The sequence below is a fragment of the Clupea harengus genome, chromosome 5 (genome assembly GCF_900700415.2).
Source record: "Clupea harengus chromosome 5, Ch_v2.0.2, whole genome shotgun sequence".
Classification (NCBI taxonomy): Eukaryota; Metazoa; Chordata; class Actinopteri; order Clupeiformes; family Clupeidae; genus Clupea; species Clupea harengus.
This window is the reverse complement of record NC_045156.1, coordinates 20,159,520-20,177,875: the sequence shown is the minus strand read 5'-3', so window position 1 is coordinate 20,177,875 and position 18,356 is coordinate 20,159,520. Positions and strand designations below refer to the sequence as shown.

At 46.3% G+C, this 18,356-nt stretch overlaps 1 protein-coding gene across 5 annotated transcripts in view; it reads left to right on the top strand.

Moving 5' to 3' along the window:
- Positions 1–18,356, top strand: part of tox2 (TOX high mobility group box family member 2) — a 90,106-nt gene that overhangs the window by 32,371 nt on the left and 39,379 nt on the right. For 3 of the 5 annotated variants that reach the window (XM_031568021.2, XM_042707850.1, XM_042707851.1), the window contains exons 2-3: positions 2,911–3,003; positions 15,619–15,678. In XM_031568021.2, coding sequence (XP_031423881.1) covers positions 2,911–3,003; positions 15,619–15,678 — 153 coding nt within the window. The remainder of the gene's footprint in view (positions 1–2,910; positions 3,004–15,618; positions 15,679–18,356) is intronic. The other 2 variants (XM_031568023.2, XM_031568024.2) reach the window with 1 other exon arrangement.

Below are 18,356 nucleotides of genomic sequence, written 5' to 3'. Positions count from 1 at the left end.
ACCACAATGGGTTGGTGTCAGGCCCTCTTTCTCTTAAACACACACACACACACATGTATGCACACATGCACACACACGCACGCACTCACACAAACACCCACACTCTCTCTTTTTCACACACCCACACACTCACACAAACACACACACCATCTCTCTCTTACACACACACACACACACACCCATGCACAGACAACCCCCCCCCCCTCACTCACACACACACACACACACACACACACCACTTACAGAAGCATGGCAGGGGTGGTTGAATCAATGCCAGGTCTTTCTGCTCTTTCACTCTCTGGCCACCCCAACTGTTTTTACCCTGCTCTTAGTCCCTGCACAGAACCATATACCACCAAGAACATAGCAGCAGAGCTGTAAGTAGTAGAACAAACCAAGTCAAATATATGTATATCATGCAATTGCTATTACATACACAAATATCACCCCCTTTTTTTCCTTACATGATTTATTTAGCCTTTTATTGATTGGCAACTTAGCACTCAGCAACTGGGGTTGCCTTTTGCCACTACCATCTCTCCATTTTTGATCAGCAGTTAGCTGTCAACATGGACTGAAGAAGGCAGGGAGATATTTAGCACTGTCGGGTGTGCCTATATTGTGTACATAAGCCGGTGAGATAGCCTGTTTGTGAGGTATTTTTTGTCAGTTATTCCAACTATGATTCCAACAGTTTCCCCATTGCTGTTTGGAATTTGCATGTTAATGCCTCTTCTGCACAAGCAGTTGGTGTGTGGCATTAAATCCAGGGGCTGACGTCTCTCTCTGGTTGATGTGAAAGGGTGTGTCTTGTAGAATACTGTACATGGAGGTTTTTTTTGCAAGCAGTACATACAGGAATGTACTGTGCTTTCTTTATCGCACATGCATATCAACATCTTGTGTGTGTGTGTGTGTGTGTGTGTGTGTGTGTGAATGACCTATGCTGATATACGGAGAAAGCTTAGTTTGAGATTCATTTTGCCCAGATTAGATTGGCTCAGTGGGTCCTCACAGAATGGCCTGGTGAAAAGTGATTGGTGTAGCCATGATCTCAAAGCTTCCGTGAGCGCGATCCCATTGGCTGAAGCACATTTGTCTCTCACCGTTGTTAAATTTATCTCACTGCATAGCTATCTGGAACCTTGCCCACAGAATGTGATTGTGTGTGTGTGTGTGTGTACGTGTCCTGTGTGTGGGTATTGTGGGTATATGTGTGCACATACGTGTGCAATGTGAATGTGTGTGCTTGCCTTTGTGCATATTTGCCAAAGAAAAATAGGCAAGAAAGTCACAGAAAGATGAAGGATGACACTGAAAGCATGCGAGAGAAGGAGTACACACACTCTCCGCTGTTGAAACGCTGCAGTTAACCGCTCTCTGTATGGTCACACAAATCCCACACAGCAACCTGTATGCAGCAACCTCTCCGCCGATATGCAGAGAATCCTTACATAATAGCTACTGTTTGCGCTATAATTACACCCCCCACTCCCACCCCATATTTCTTATGTCACGAGTCTTTGTAAAGCACCTTGACACCACATCTTAGTTATCACACTCTCAGTGTTAGTAGCAGCAGGCCAGGTACGGTGACATGTGGCTAACACGTTCAACTATGTTTAGGCAGGAAGGAATGAGCAAGAAAAAACCAAAAGCCAGTTCTCGTCCCCTCCCACCCAAACCCCTCTCAATTGCAAACAGGCTTTGATTCTATAACGTCAGGCTGTAGAGTCTTCTCCACCAAACTTTATTTTGGAAACGGTCGCCATGGCACATCTGAGGACCCCCCCTCCCCACCCTGCTGGAACTAATGATCTCAATGCATTCAAAAGAAAGAGTTTGAAACACCACCCAGACACAACAAGAGTGAGAGTCAGTGTAGTGGGGCCGATAGAAGCAGAAGAAGGAAGTCCCGTCTTTTGAGTTGTTATCGAATCCAAGAGTCGAAATCAAAGAGTTTATTTGTGGTGGTGGTGAGTCTCTTATTATGGCTTGTGTTGGGTGGGGTTCCCCTTTGATAGCTAGAGAGAGGTCAAGAGACACTGGCAGTGAGAGAGAGAGAGAGAGAGAGAGAGAGAGAGAGAGAGAGAGAGAGAGAGACAGAGGGGAGGCCCCTGTAGTTGCGGAGATGTCCCAGGAGATGCCAAGAACCATACACAGCATGGGTATCCCAGCAGGGCGAGTTGTTGTTACGCGTGGCAGTGTGTGTGACGACACACACACACAAACACGGCTGCGGGCTCCCCGGCTCCCAAACAGGGTGTGAATCATTACTTTCCAGGACTTCCCGAGGCTTCCCAACCCGCACTGCCAGCTCCTGTTTTCCCAAACACATGTTGGGAAGCAGGCCTGGAATCCGTGCTGTCAGCTTGCACGTTCCCTTTCCAAAGGAGGGAATTTTGCCAAAAGAGAGAATTTGCCATGGTTGTCAATGCTTATTTGCATGCAAAGGACGTATCTCAAATATCTAAATGTTTTTTTTTGTGTGTCACATTGATGTATCTTTGCTGGTGTTGAAATTGTGTTGTTGATTTGTGCACATAGCAGTTATAACCTACAACTTTATTGGGGCCTGCCAAACTGATTTGCTGCCAACTGACAGACCTCTTTTACGAGACAAAAGTTTGTCAGAAAACTTGTCGATTCCCCGGAGACTGAACTATCTTTCCTATTTTCGTTCCTCTTTCCCTCCCTCACTCTTCCTCCTCTATTCCCTCAAATCTCCACTCATCTCTCTTACTGTCTCATCATCTCGACCTTTCTATGACCTCTCTCTCTCTCTCTCTACCTGTTTCTCATTGTCTGTCTGTTTTCTGCTCTCTCTGTCTTTGTCATCCTCTTCCCATGGCATTCTGCCTCTTTCTCCCTGTCTCTCTCTCTCTGTCTCCTGTCTTTCTCCCTCTACAGAGCAGATACGGTGTAGGAGATCGTGGTGTTAGGCTCTACGGCGGCTTGCCCGTGAGGCCCAACCCTGACGGGAAAAGGCTGCCCTCTACAGGGGTGAGACAAATCCCTCCTTCTCTTCTCTTCTCTTCTCTTCTTTTCGTGTGCTCCTTCTATCCTCTTCTCTATTGTCGTTTGTGTGTTCTCCCTGTCTCCCCTTATCTCTCTCTCTCTCTCTCTCTCTCTCTCTCTCTCTCTCTCTCTCTCTCTGTCTCTGTATCTGTCTCTGTCTCTGTCTCTCCTCTTCCGGCCTTCAGGAAGGCGCTTGTAAGAGCCCTGTGCAGGCCCCCATTTGAGCATCTGCGTAGCGGGCCTGGTGGTTTCGCGGTTGCTCTTGCAGCCCTGGCTGTAGACTGTGTGGTTCGCAGCCCTGAACAGCATGGCCTAACATCCCGCCCCCCCCCCACCCCACCCCACCCCCCTCCACCAGTGTCAGTGAATGAGCGACAGATAATGGTTCTCCACAAACACTGCGACTCCCTGTGGAGCAACACTTCACGCCGGCGGTTAGACCTCCGCACTTCCCAGAGCTCCTCGTGGCTCAACCAGAGGATATGAGGGAGCGGGAGCTGGAGCAATCAGACTTAGTTTGGGGGGGGGGGGGGGGGGTGAACTGTGTGTGAGCCTTTACTTATGAAACTGATGTGCTTCTCTTGGGAACATTGTACTTCACCATTCACAAAATAAGGCCACACAAAGACACCTTTCTGCGTAGCAATTGTCCCCAGAGAGGGAGAGGGAGTAGAGGGAGAATGAGAGAGAGAGGGAGAGAGAGAGGGAGAGAGAAAGGCGTCTTTTTATTCACCTTATCTCTAAGTGAAAAAATTATGATTTATTAAAAGGCTTGTTGTCTTTTCTGCGCTAAGAGTATAATTGAACCACCCTTTCAATACCATGACGTGGTCAGCATATCAGGGAAAGCAGACAGTCCTTGTGAACAAGGGCATTCAGCAGACTCTGCCTTAGCCATTTGCAACTCTTCACAGTGTACACACATCATGGAGCCATTTTGGTAGCATCTGAGTTGAGCGTTGGCATCCATTTTGAATGTAAGTTAGACTTATGATGTAGGCTCAGACTGGCGAGCGGCGGAGAAACGCATTATCACATCCATAATGTAAGGAATAAAAACGCTCCTCTCTCCGCTCTCGAAGGTCTCTCAAACCACAGAAAATTAAAGTGTTTGCGGAGCACATTAGAGTCTAATGCCTCATTAGCACAATGTCTTTGCCTGACATTGACATAGTGGTGTTGAGTTTACTACCTGCAGAGAGAAGGGATCTTATATATAATGAAGAGGAAATGGGGGAAAAGGAAATATCTTACTCATTGGGAAAAAAAATCATAATTAAAATCTCAACTGTGCTAGCATTTTTTTGTTATGCATTTATCTACTAATGTATAGAGAGAGAGATGTGACAGTGGGGGTAAGAACAATGGTATAAAGGATTTCATTTTCTGAAAGATTCTCTCTCCCCTCTCATCCCTTTGCATAAGAGCTTTTCTAAATTATCTCTCCTCCTCTCAGCTTCGGGGGCCCCAGTCCCAGCGGAGCAATATTGTTGGTGGGGCGCCCCCTTTTTTTTAATTACAATAGAGATGGTATTGATGTTTCAGACCTCGTGTCTTAAATCATTTATCAAGTGGGAGAATGCTAACAAAGCAGTTCCAGCGCAACTCTCTCTCTCCTCAGCCCCTCAGTCCCACACACTGGAGAATCATACGTTATCTAAAGTGAATACTGTAAAAGCGCATCTGTGGAAGGGAGTCGACACAAATCATAAGAATGAGCACACTGTCAGGAGAGAAAGTGGGTGTTGGAGAGAGGGAGAGAGAGAGAGAGATAGAGAGAGAGAGAGAGAGAGACATGATGAAGTAAGCATAAGACAGAAATGGCAGATAGAGAGGAAGAGAGAGAGAGAGAGGACATATATATTTTACACATTCACTGGTTTTACTCCACCCAGAGAATTGCACCTTAAGATGGAGGCTCCGGGGGAGGGGAGGGGAGGGGAGGGAGGGGAGGGGGAGGGATGAGCGCGGCGCAGTAAAATGATGTTCCGTGTCCCTCAGCAGCACAGAACGTCATGAAACACAGACCCATCAAGTGAAATGTCCTCTCTCTCCTTCTTCATTCAAATTGCCCCCCCCCCCCCCAAAAAAAAAATTATCCTCATTTGCAGATGTGCACACTTTTTGAATGTGCCTATCAACCTTCAAGGTTTGGGTTTGGGAGTGAGTGTGAGTGTGTGTGTGTGTGTGTGTGTGTGTGAGTGTGTGCTGTTCTTGAAAGAGTGACAATCAAACAAACTGTTGCTGCATTGAGAAGAGAGAGCCACTTGCTCAGAGAAGGAAGCCAGTCGTTTTTTTTTAAGGTTTTTTTTTTGGAGTGTGTGTTTGTGTGTGTTGTTTTCCACTGTATTCATCAGGTGCTGTGGTGAGACAGAGTCAAGATGCTGCAGGCTGCAGGTCTCTTTGTTCAGTATCTCGCCATCTCTCTCTAAACCGTGTTCAGTTAAAAGTGGCTTTAGCGTTACATCCGCTCCCCTGCCAAAATAACCTCACCCTCCCCTCTCCCCCTCAGCTCACCTTTCTGTTTCCTCTTAGTGATTCACCACCTCCCCCAACACACACACACACACACACACACACACACACACACACACACACACACACACACACACACACACACACACACACACACACACACCACACACGTGCACACACACACACACACACACACACACGAACACACACACACACACACACACACACACGAACACACACACACACACACATACGTACATACAGAGCATATACATGCTCAAACTGTCAAACCTCACATGTATTTACACTCACATCCACTCGTTCTGTCTCCTGTGGCCACATGATGGTGGGGTGACATCCTTGTATAAAAGAGCCTGTTTGGTTATTAAGACTCGGCCGGGTTCATAACCTTCTGTCACATTGTCACACACCGGGCACCACTAAAGCAGCAAAAGGGTCTCAAATCACGCTCACTACGAGGAACCGACAAAAAACGCCCGAGCTCCGACACTTCAGTCACCTTAGTACCAGCCAACTATCCGTAATTGCTGGGCGCTCCAGCCGTGTCTGCCATTCTCACACCTCCCCTACTCCTAGGGCTCCCCCCACCCCACCCCCACCCCCACCTCCGCCTCGCTCAGCCTGGAACTCCGCTGCGTTGTGTCGCGTTGCGCCGCTGCGTTCTCTTGGCTCGGGCCGGCGTGGAGATTACACACGAGGAAGGTCAGCCAGCCCTTCAGTCTTATGTAAACAATGGCACCGTGCACTGCGAGGGGGATCTCCGCCGGGCAGCGCCGCTAGAATGGGCCCTTCAGTCCAGCCTGCCGCAAGGCAAAGAGTCACACAACGCGAGGGCGCACCAGGAGCATCAGCTGTCTGTGACCAAGCTATTATGGTGTCTGTTTTTTGGATCTGATCTTTTTTTTTTTACTAACTAACTCGGGAAATATGGAAATAGAAGTTGTTTTAGTTTTTCCGCTCCCAGTAGGCTGTGTGTATGGGGTGAGGTATTATGGGTGTGAACGGCACTGAGTACAGTAGCACATTCAGGCACTAGCTGTGGGGGTGGGGTATGAAAGCTTGTGTGTGTGTGCGTGTGTGTGTGTGTGTGTGTGTGTGTGTGTGTGTGTGTGTGTGTGTGTGTGTGTGTGTGTGTGTGTGTGTGTGTGTGTGTGTGTGTGTGTGTGTGTGTGTGTGTTTCTTTGTGTGGGTGTGTAGCCAATTTTCCTTATCTAATGGGTGCAGAGACCAGGATGTTGTTGCCACAGGCAGTATTTTTATGGGCCCATGTTGTGTGTGTGTATGCAAGTGTGCATTTTGTGTGTGTGTATGTGTGTGTGTTCCCATGTGTGTGTCTAATCTGCATTTGTGAGTGTGTGATCTTTCCACATGCATGATGTGTGTTTGCGTGTGCTCTCTGCACAGAAATAAAAGTGCGCAGTACTGGTTCACAGGTCTGAGTGTGTGCACCCAGCACATGCACAACACTAAAGCAGCCATCACCAGAGCCTGCTCTCTCTCCAGTAACTCAACTCTGCTTGATTCTTAAACCCCCTTCACTCACATTAGGGAGACAGTGCATCTGAAACAGTCCTGCCGAGCCTTCCCAGTGAGTAAGTGACAGGTTATGCCTTTATGCCTTTTCAGGTTTCAGAGAGAGAGAGAGAGAGAGAGAGAGAAATGGAGAGAGAGAGAGAAATGGAGAGAGAGAGAGAAATGTTTGATTTTTTTCCCCTCTTCCCTTTTCCTTAGTTCTCCCCTCTGCCCCACCTTCTCCCTGCCCCTCCCCCCCCCCTTCTTTTTTCCTGGTTGATTTGGAAGCTTGCATAGTCAATTACATGGAGTGTGAGAGATGGAGTGAGTTTGAGTTGCCGTATTTTTGTATGGCATTAATATTTCATAAGCGCCATTCTCTGCTGAATATCTAAGAGAGGCCCTATTAAAGTCAGATCTGCTGGGATATTATTCATCCTTGGCTTGGGATTCAGATGCACAGGCAGACCCATATAATTAATGTGAGCGCAGTTTATTTTCACGCGGAAATATATACTGTGCATTCCTGTTATTAAAAAAAAAAAAATAGCATAAGTCTTGTTGGTTTTTGTTGTGAGTTCACATAGTTAATTGTTTGTTTGTTTACCGGGTGTCGTTTCATCCCATAGGCTAAATTTGGTCGCCAAACAAACAATCCAGGCAAACCAAGGAAGCTAATCAAAACAGTGACTATCAGTAATCAGATGCATAGAGATTAGGCAAGACAGTTTTCTCCTCACGGTGATGTATAATGAAACGAGAATATCAGTCTAGGACAAAATATACCGTAGGCTCGGTGTATCTCCCCCCCCCCCATGTTTCTCCATCTGACATTAACGGACATTTGGTGTAGTTTTGACGGACGCGTCGTGGTGTGTGTCGGGCGTACAGGTGGCACAGCCCCTGTGGCGTCAGGGAGTGAAACCGGAAGGTGTTTTCACTTCTTTTGTCATGTGGAGAGCAGAAGCCTCGGCGGGGATCACCCGGGTTTCTCCCTGTCCCTGTCCCTGTCCCTGCCCCGAGACCCTGAGTGGACTACCCTGACTGGAGCCGCCTGCCTGCCTGCCCAGCTAAACATGAGCAGAGTCTGACCCCCGTGGTACTGGAGGAAGATGTGTGAGTGTGTGTGTGTGTGTGGTTGTCTCTCTCTCTCTATCTCTCTCTCTCTATCTCTCTCTCTTTCTCTTTCTCTCTCTCTTTCTCTCTCTCTCTCTTTTTCTCTCTCTCTCTCTCTCTGTGTCTGTGTGTGTGTGTGTGTGTGTGTGTGTGTGTGTGTGTGTGTGTGTGTGTGTTTGTTGCTCGTCTTGCCGTACAATAAGAACCTCTGCCAGAGTGCTGCTGGATGCATTCCCATTCACTCTTGCTTAAATATCAGCAACTTCACAGCCAACATAGAGAGGAAAAAAATACTGCTGTGCATCTGCATACATACACCCCCTCCCTTTCACACACACCCACACACCACACACACACACACACACACACACACACACACACACACACACACACACACACACACACACACATGCTTGCGCACACACACACACAAATATACTACACACTACACAGATGTGTTAATGCAGTCTGTGAGCTTTCTCTGAAATTCAAATGAAAAAAAAAAAACACAACAACCCCCCTCCCCTCCTCTCCTCTCCTCTCCTCTGCTCTCCTCTCCTCTGCTCTCCTCCCTTCTTGTTGCCTGCTTTGGAAGGGGCTCAGAAAAACCTGCCATCTATCTATTAGTGCACTGTAAATATTACATGAGCCTCACAGTGGTTCAGTGCTGCCTCGCTATTACTTCCACCGCGCGGGTATATTATTTTAGAAAACGCGCCGCTTGTTTATCGCCCGCCATGACCTACTTCCAGGCTGCCTTTGCCGCTGTCAGTTCACAGCAATCTGCGAAATCTCAAACGGCCGTCCCCGTAGAACAATTACCGCGCAAAGGAACCCAAATGGAGATGTTTGTACAAAATAACATGTGTGTAATTAAGGCATAATGAGGCCTTGTCACTGCGGAATGTGCAATTAGATTGGTAATAGAAAAACTCAGCCTGCCTGCCAGGGGAGTGCGGGTGCACACAGAGAAAGAGAGGGAGAGAGGGAGAGAGGGAGAGGAAGAAAGAGGGAGAGAGAGATGGATAAAAGAATGAAGTAGCATTTCTTTGTTGTTGTTAATTTTTTTCTTTTCTTTCTTTTTTTTCCAAGGCTGAATGCTGTGTCTTTGATGCAAACTGTGAGTGCAGCAAGCAGTCATATTATTAACCGTTTAGTTTCCACTGCGACATTTCGTGTCGCCTGCCCGGCCAAAAGGGCAAGCGTTTCTCACAGAAGCGTTTCTCGCGAGACGTAACGCGGCAGGCACTTCAAATGGTTTGAGCTATGGCACTTTATGCCCACCAAACATCCCCTCCTGTCTCTCCCTCTCGAAAGTGCCCACCATGTGCCCACCCAGCACAATGGCCCGTATGCATTAAGCTGAAATGAGTCCAAATGGATGTAAAACACGAGAAGCCCTGCAGTATCAAACGCTAGGATCCGACTCCAGCGATCTCCAAATATAAGCTCCTAAGATGCACGAGACCCAGGGGGAAGTGGCCTCTGCATTGCACTTAGCCGTAATGAAATGGCCCAGCAGTTTCTGCTGTACGGCGTGGCGTGGCTCTGCGTCCAAGTCCGAGTCCGAGTCCGTCCATTAACGTAAAGCTCATCTGTCCAAATGGAGTATTGGAGGAAGAGCATGTTCGATAAGAACCATACATTGCCTCTGTCACCCCACAGATGCCCATCGACTGATCTGCAAGATTGATGTCAGATAGGTACTTCTTCAGAGTTGAGTTCTTTTTTTAAAACAAGCAGAAAGAGAGCAAAGCTTAGGATTTACACTCATCTCTCTCTCTCTCTCTCTCTCTCTCTCTCTCTCTCTCTCTCTCTTTCAATCAATTTCTCTCTCCCTTTCTCTCCACCCCTCTCTCTTTCCATGTCTTTTTCTTCTTCTGTTCCACCTTGAGCTCTGCAGACGAAAGCAAAGTGTGCATGGTCTTTCACAACAGCACAACAGCCCCCCCCCCCACGCCCCCAAATACCATTTTCTGTGTTTATGAAATTGCTGGACTACTCTTCTTAAATGGGGGCCCTTTGTTGGGTCCAGTGGGACTGCCCTTGAATGAGAGCCATTGTTGTGGGTATGATATAATGCTAGCCATAGTAATAGATTTAATGGCAGATCCACACACGGTTTAGTGGCCTTTATATCAGGAGAGCACTCTATCTCTTGCCTGACGGTAAAGAGCCGAGGCTCAAAGAAATTAAATCGTGATGTACTCCTCAAAGGAAAAAAAGAAAAGAAAAAAGATCGGTTCACTTTTTTTCTGAACAGTAGATGACTTTTATGCTGTTATAATTCGGCTATTTATTTATATTCTCACACAGTCTGTGCACCATGGATTGTTTTAGATATTTTGTTTTTGTTTTTCTTCTTTCTTTCTCCTTTCTCCTTTCCACCTGGCTGTCATGACATTAGTAATCTGGTTTATGGTAACATGTGGCATGTGAAGGTTACATTCTTGCTTCTGTTTTTCGTTGGTGGTTTCAGAGAGTGGTTTTGCCGTATTCTCTACTCATAAAAGAGATTGACTGTGGTGTTGCTATGGACATGCTTGTAAGTGAGAATTCACAAAGAGGATGAGGTCATTGATGAGGTTTGTGTGTGTGTGTGTGTATGATAGAGAGAGAGAGAAAGAGAGTGTGAGAAACTATTATTATTATTAATATTATTGTTAATAATAATATTGCTGACACCTCCACAAGGAGAGGTCTCCTTCTAATGCGCAGTATTGTAAGGCTTTGAGTGAGCTGCCAGCTCTGCTGTGCTTTCCCCTCCCCATCATAGAGGAGGTGTCAGGCAGCTTCAAATGCCTCCTGTGCTTAACTGAAGGCAGCTCACTGTCAGCGCTGCTGGAGGATCTCCTCATCCTCTCAGCAGTTTCTTCCCTTCATTTAAGGACCACTTCCTCTCTTTCCATCAGTCCTCTTTCTCCCTCTTCCCTCTCTCTCGCTCCGGTTTTCATACACTGCTCTCTCCCTTCTTCTAAATCATTGAAACTGTTGGAGAATTGATGGAAATTTTCCAGAGGAGCAGCTGTCACACTTATGAATATCATGCATTGTCCAGGAGTGCATTGAAGTCTTCAGTATGATTCTTCCAGGTTAACATGTTTACATATGGACTCAGTACCCGCACGTATGCACACACAGACACACACACACACACACAAACACACACACACACACACACACACACACACACACACACACACACACACACACACACACACACACACACACACACACACACACACACACACACACAGCACCCAGCAGTCCGTTCAGGAGCCGTGGGGAGTTGGTGAAGATGTCTCACGGTGGCGTTTGGATGCATTTGCATGTTAATCGTGGCTGTGTTTCAGCGGTTCCAGCTCATTTCTTGGGCCCTCAGTCGATAAAGAAACAATTATGCCTCTCCTCAGCACTGTTCAGCCAGGCTGCACACACACAGACACACACACTCACACAAATACACACGCTTACACACACACACACACACACACACACACAAGCACTCACACAAATACACACACATACTTATATATACACACACACACACACACACAAACACTGACAGACATGTGGGCCAAGAATTTGGTCAGGTCTGAAGCTGGGCTAATGAAGGCCATATTTCACCTTAAAAGAGAGAAAGAGAAAGTCAGAGAGAAAAAGTCAGAGAGAGAGAGAGTCTGAGAGAGAAAGAGAGAGAGAGAGAGAAAGAGTCAGAGGGAGAGGGAGAGAAAATGACTAGCTGGTTGAATAGGGTGAGGCTGGTCTGTGAATCTGGACTTGATTGTGTTTATTTGTTCTCTGTTTTGTGCATGGGTGGATGGTTGAATGCTCTTGAAGGCATGCTCAAACACACACTCAAACGAGCACACACTCACACACACACACATACACACACACATACAAACAGACACACAAGCACACACACATGCACACACACACACTGGCCCTTTGTTACTTTGTGTTTCACTGGAGCATCTCATCCACTTAAATGTGCAAAGTCTTGACAGAGTGAATTGAAAACACACACAAACACACACACACAACACACACACACACACACACTGTACTGCTGCCTTTTTTCTCTCAGCACTTTGATTGGCATGTCATTAGATACAGTACTGCGGAACACCATGGTGTCACATTTTTACATGAAGTGGATGGCGAGCGGGAGAGGGGGGGGGGGGGGGGGGTTGGGGGTTATTTCTCATTTCGTATGAGTCCGCTCTAAATTTAAAACATACGGGACCGTGTGGCGCTAGAACATACATGCTCTGCTTTTGTGTGAGCTTACATGTTCAGTAACCCTGGACACGGCGGCCATCTTGTTTTAGTTTCCCCCCCCCCCCCCACTCTGCACGTGCGCGGCAGAATACATTAAAGAAATTGAAAAAAAAACAGGGCAGAGAAAATGCGGAAACTGTGGCCATGAATCTCCATGCCCGTGATGAGCGTCGAGAAACACAATGAAATGGTTTGCCTCTTTTTTTTTATGACTGTTCCCAGGAACTACTTCAATGAGACCAACCTCCGCAACCCAACCCCCTCCCCATCTGCACCGGCACTCACACACGCATGCACGCACACACACACACACACACGTATATGCGCTTATACACACACACACACATACACCCCCACACACGCATACAACACACACACACACACACACACACACACACACACACACACACAAACACCAAACCGACAGTGGTTCAGGTTTACGCAAACAGGTTCTATTTATAGCGGCTTGTCTTGCAGTGCTCTTTAGCTCTGCAAGCTGGAGTGGTTGGTGTCAACTGTGTATCAGTTTGTTTGAACAAAGCCCTTGCTCTTATTATGGTTTGTCTCTGCTCTCCTTCTTCTACTCTCTCCCTCTCTCTCTTTCTTTTTCTCTCTCTCTCTCTCTCTCTCTATCGTCAAATTTTTCTTTTTTCTTCCCCTCTTTCCTATTCTCTACCTTAGTCCTCTGTTGTGATAAGTTTGCCTGATAGGCCCCTTTGTTATACCTGTGAATAATGGCTATAAATCCATGTGACACAAGGAGGACAACAGTGTCCAGTTGAGATCGGCGTACGCTGGGGGGCGGGAAACGGGGGAAAATAGCTTGCTGTTGTTCATTTGAATGCACAGGTAAATAATAACAAAAGCAACATAACCAAAAGCCTTCCCTTTTGTCTTTCCTCAAGCGGTCTCCTCAGCAGACCTTTTGGGGGGAGCTGGTGATGAGTAGCCAGGGTGAAGATGTGTCGGTGGGGTGGGGGAAGGGGGTGGGGGAGAGGGGAAGTCAGCCATGATGCTACATTATCCTCCTTCTTTTGTCTCGCAACACCCATCTATTTTCCGATTGGAGTCTGAAAGCATCCATCTCAGTGACTGAGGAAATGAATTCCATTTTGGTTGTGGCGTGATTGTCTAAGCTAAGCTAATGGTTCCATCTGAAAGACATAATCAAGATGAGACAATAAGGCACGGGGGGGAGAAAATGAATATGGAGGGAAGCAGAAGCCGAAAGGGACAACAGCAGTGATGAAGGGAGACAGAGAGGGGGTTCTCCTCTCTCACTCTCTTGCTCTGTCTGTCTGCCCCTTTTCTCCTTGAAAAAAAGATCAGCAAAATGAATTTGCATTGACATTCATTCTCCGCAACATTCGCAAATGTGCTCTGTGGGTTCTAGCCATGGCGTGACATCTGTTGTGAATTAGCGGTTGCCACTAGCTAGCTTTTTAGTAGATATGGTGTCTTAAGATTTATGGACAACTCAGAAAGCACTCAGAAGGCTTTGGTGTCTGGCACAATGCTTTCACCAAAATGTACAAAAAAGTACAAAACACCTGCACTTTTGGTGGTTGTACACTGGTCCATTTTGATTTCACCTTTTTTAACCGGCAGATTATTAAGATTAAGCAGTAAATCAAAGATGGATTCAAAGCTTTGGGGCAATTAAGATTAAGATATAAATTAAGTAGTGTGCAGTTTAAAAGATGAATGAACGAGACCGAAAAAAAAAAAAAGAGAAAAGAGCAAGTACTCAAGTGCCCATTGGACAGCTTTTGGCCCTGGGTGCCAGATGAGCAGTTTGAGAATCTCGGGTTACCCACAATGCTGCTGGGTTCTTTTTTTTTCCTGTATGGCTGATGAGGTCACAAATGAAGGAATCCCAGTGGCTGGAATAGTCAAAGAGCTTTGGATTACAAGCCACTCACGGCTCGCACCTCGCAATACTAATTATCTCATAAGCACCCGCGGCCAACTAGCGGCAGGCTGAGGACTGGCTCGGAAAAAAAACAAGGACAACAAACACACACACACACACACACACTCGTGCGTGCAGACCTACATGACTTGTTTGCCACTGTAGGCGCTTGCCCTGCCGTATTTGTAGAGGATCTCACAATTAGAGTCATAGACTCATGCAGACACACTCTGGTGGCTGAGTGTCTGCTGCGGGGAGCGTCAGCCACTGAGTCCTGGCTAAAGAACAAGTGTTAATCATGCCGGCAGTGAGACAGACTCTCTCTCTCTCTCACACACACACACACACACAGACAGACATGAGAGCACACACACACACACACACACACACACATTCACAGAGGTTGCTCTAGCCTGTCAGCAGTCTCAGTGGGAGGGTATGAGAGTGCTAAAGGCCGTTCTGCCCTCTTAGCCGCGCCGCGTGTGAGTGTGTGTGTGTAAGTGTGTGTGTGAGAGTGTGTGTGTCTGCACTCGGGTACCGCAGGGGTAATTAGCGCTCCAGTTTATCCCTAACCCGACATCACCTCACATGTTGCACGTGTGTCACCCAGGAGCGTGCGCGCCCACACACACACACACACACACACACACACACACACACACACACAAATGGCTACATGCATAGAAAAATGCTGATTCACACGCACACACATGCACACACACAGACACATACAGGCACAAGCACACACACACAAAGACGGATGCTCACAGGCACACACACTTTGACACACGCTCATACCCCTGTCTAGCCTAATTACCCCTCGGCTAACGAACTGTAATTACAGACATCCACCAGGGTGGCACACACACAGGCTCCTCTGCTTGAGAGGATGTGACTGTTTGAGTAATTGGGCTCCTGTGTTCCAAGGCATTCTTCACAGTCTCACTCAGCATCTTACAGCTTTTCATTCAGCAAATCTCTCTCTCTTTCTCTCTCTTTCTCTCTCCTTCCCCCTCTATCTCCCTACCTCTCTCTCTCTTCCTGACTTGTTTCTTTTTTATGTACTTATGTTTTCCACATTCTGACAGCTGTAAAAAGGCATGTTTTTTTTCCCTTTTTTTTCCTACACAGGATTGCTTGAATGTCCTGTTTGATAGCCGCTTTTACTTTTCTGTGTCAATGTTTTACAGGATGCATCATTGCTGTTGTTTAGCTTTTTCTCACCTGCAGCTAATGATCTGCATCCGCACACACTCACGGTCCTTTCTCTCTGTTTTCAGTTTGATGGTGAAAACATGTACATGAATGAAAACAACCAAGAGTTTCTTTCTCCCAATCAGGTGAGTTTGTGTGTGTGTGTGTGTGTGTCTCTGTATTCATATCATCGTGCAGTTTCTGCATCTTCACCACAGTGGCAACTGAGAAATACACAGGACCACTGATTTATCTCAGTATGAACAACATACACATTTACGTGATTTTGAGAACTGGAATACTGTTATAACGGACCTTTAAATTTTAAGAGAGAACATTTTGAAGGAGAATTCTGTATTTATTCAGCATGTGTGTGTTTGTATGTTTGTCCATGTGTGTGTTTGTATGTAGGGCACACACACACACACACACACACACACACACACATACAGGCTAACACACAGCTGGGTTAGAACACATGGTATGACATATGGTTGTGTTTGTGTTTGGGGATTTGGTGAGTTTGTTGTTAGCTTTCCTCACTAAACAAACAGGAGGAGAGAACTCACTGCCACACTTCCTCTGCACTCACTCTGCAGGGACAACAGCATGAAAATTACACACTGCACAGTGCCTTACACTGTCACCCCCCCCCCCCCCCCCACACACACACACACACACACACACACATGCATACATACATGCATACATACATACATACATACATACATACATACATACATACATACATGCATACATACATACATACATACATACCTATCTATTTATCTATCTATCTTTCTATATCTATATATTTATCTCTCTCTCTATCCATCTATCTATCTATCTATCCTTGTCAGTCTTCTCCTTGACATCTGCCATTTTCTCTCTTCTGCCTTTCCAAGTTGAGGCAGCTCATATTGATTTTTTTACTGTAATTTTTCTCACATACTTGCTCTCTTTCTCTCTCTCATTCTTTCTTTCTTTCTTTCTTTCTTTCTCTGTATATTTTTGTAAGAGATGGTGGGAAGGGGATAGAGGTCTCATTTTCTCATTTTACTCCTGAACAGTGCGCCTCCACGCTTCATGAACCAAAAATGAAGACTAGCACCTTCCCCTCCTCTCCTCTCCTCTCCTCTCCTCTCCTCCACTCCACTCTTCTCTCCTCTCCTCTCCTCTCCTCTCCTCCACTCTCCTCTCCTCTCCATTAGACTCTGGCCCATCTGCTTCTCCATTACCCTGAATTTAACTGTAGTTTTTCTCTGTCACACACTCCCTCACACACACATACATACTCTCCCAGCACATTGACATGCATTTAGGTCAGTCTCTCAGAAGTGCAATGCTCCTCATCTCCCACACCCCACCCCACCCCACCCCCCAAAAAAAGAAAAACCCTCCAATCGTTCATCACAACCCCTACTTTTACAGCACACTGTTATATGTTCTCTTCTCGGACATGGAAATCAGAGGTTTTATGACTTAGCTTTAGCTTAGCGTTTCCTCTGCTGCATCAGGTGACGTGTGTGTATGTAACTGCAGTGGGCACGCCCTTTGCAGAGAGTAACCCGTGTATGTAGGTCTAATGTTGTAGTGCTAGGATTTTTTTGAGCTATAGTTAGCCTTCATGCAGAGCATCACCAGTACATTAGGGGCGTCTGTGAATCGAATGAATCAAGTGATATTAATTCATTTCAGTTCCGTTCATTTCCTGTAGTTGGATTGGACTAAATTGAAATTGAATGGAATTGAATAGAGTAGAATTGAATGGAATTGATCTCAAATGATCTGAACTGAACTGAACTGACTTGGTGATTGAGTGTGTGGAGTCTGGCACAGGGGCAGCTTACCACGTCTAGCCTCTCAGTCATGGCTTACCGATCGCAAGTCTCCCACGGGCCCTTTTTCGGCTGGGCCCCCAGTCAGTGTTCCGCGACCTTTGAACTTGTCTGATTGGAGAGGCGAGGTCATCTTTTGCTTGGCCTCAAATGAGCCCTTTGTGTGTTAGGGGTCACCTGCCATCGCCCTAGCAACCACGGACAAAAGAGTCTGGCCCTGCAGAGGTCTGACCTTGTGTCCGCGGCTTCAATCAATATCAGCTGAACAAGAGAGCCCACCGTTAGATACACTAACCTCCAAACAATGTGAATGAGAGAGGGAGGGAGGGAGAGAGATGGAGAAAGAGAGAGGGTGAGAGAGAGAAGATTAGGCAGATTCTTTGAGCTAGAAGTCAAAATTATATGCATACATGCAACATGAAAAGCCTATTAGTATTTATAGGCAGTTTAAAATATTTTAGCTATGTGAGAGTCTGAATTTTCAGTTGCATCTTTTCAGATATCCCATTTCTTCGTTTTAGCTCGATATATCTAACAAAAATGTCACTTTAATCAAAGAAGTTTTTTGTTTTTTTTTGCCTAGAATCAAAGAATCGAATTTTAGAAATACATCCATTCGTTCAGTGTGTTTACCTTATTTTCAATGAATTGAAATGCATGGTTGTTTTGGATAGCTTGGGACACACAGTGAGTAGCTAAAATAATTCTCTAATGGATCCTCTTGTTTGGAAATTCAGCAGAAGAGGGATCGGAGATTATAATCTTGCAATTAGTGTAACAAGCTTTTATTGATTGCCTGCCCAGCATTGGAGGTCTGCACTGCCAAGTAGGGCTCATGATTGAAAAAGCAGGGCATGGTGCAGCAGGACTACGAGACAGAAAGAGAGAGGAGGGGGTGAGAGAGAGGGAGAGAGAGGAGGGGGTGAGAGAGAGAGGGAGAGAGAGGAGGGGGTGAGAGAGAGGGAGAGAGAGAGGAGGGGGTGAGA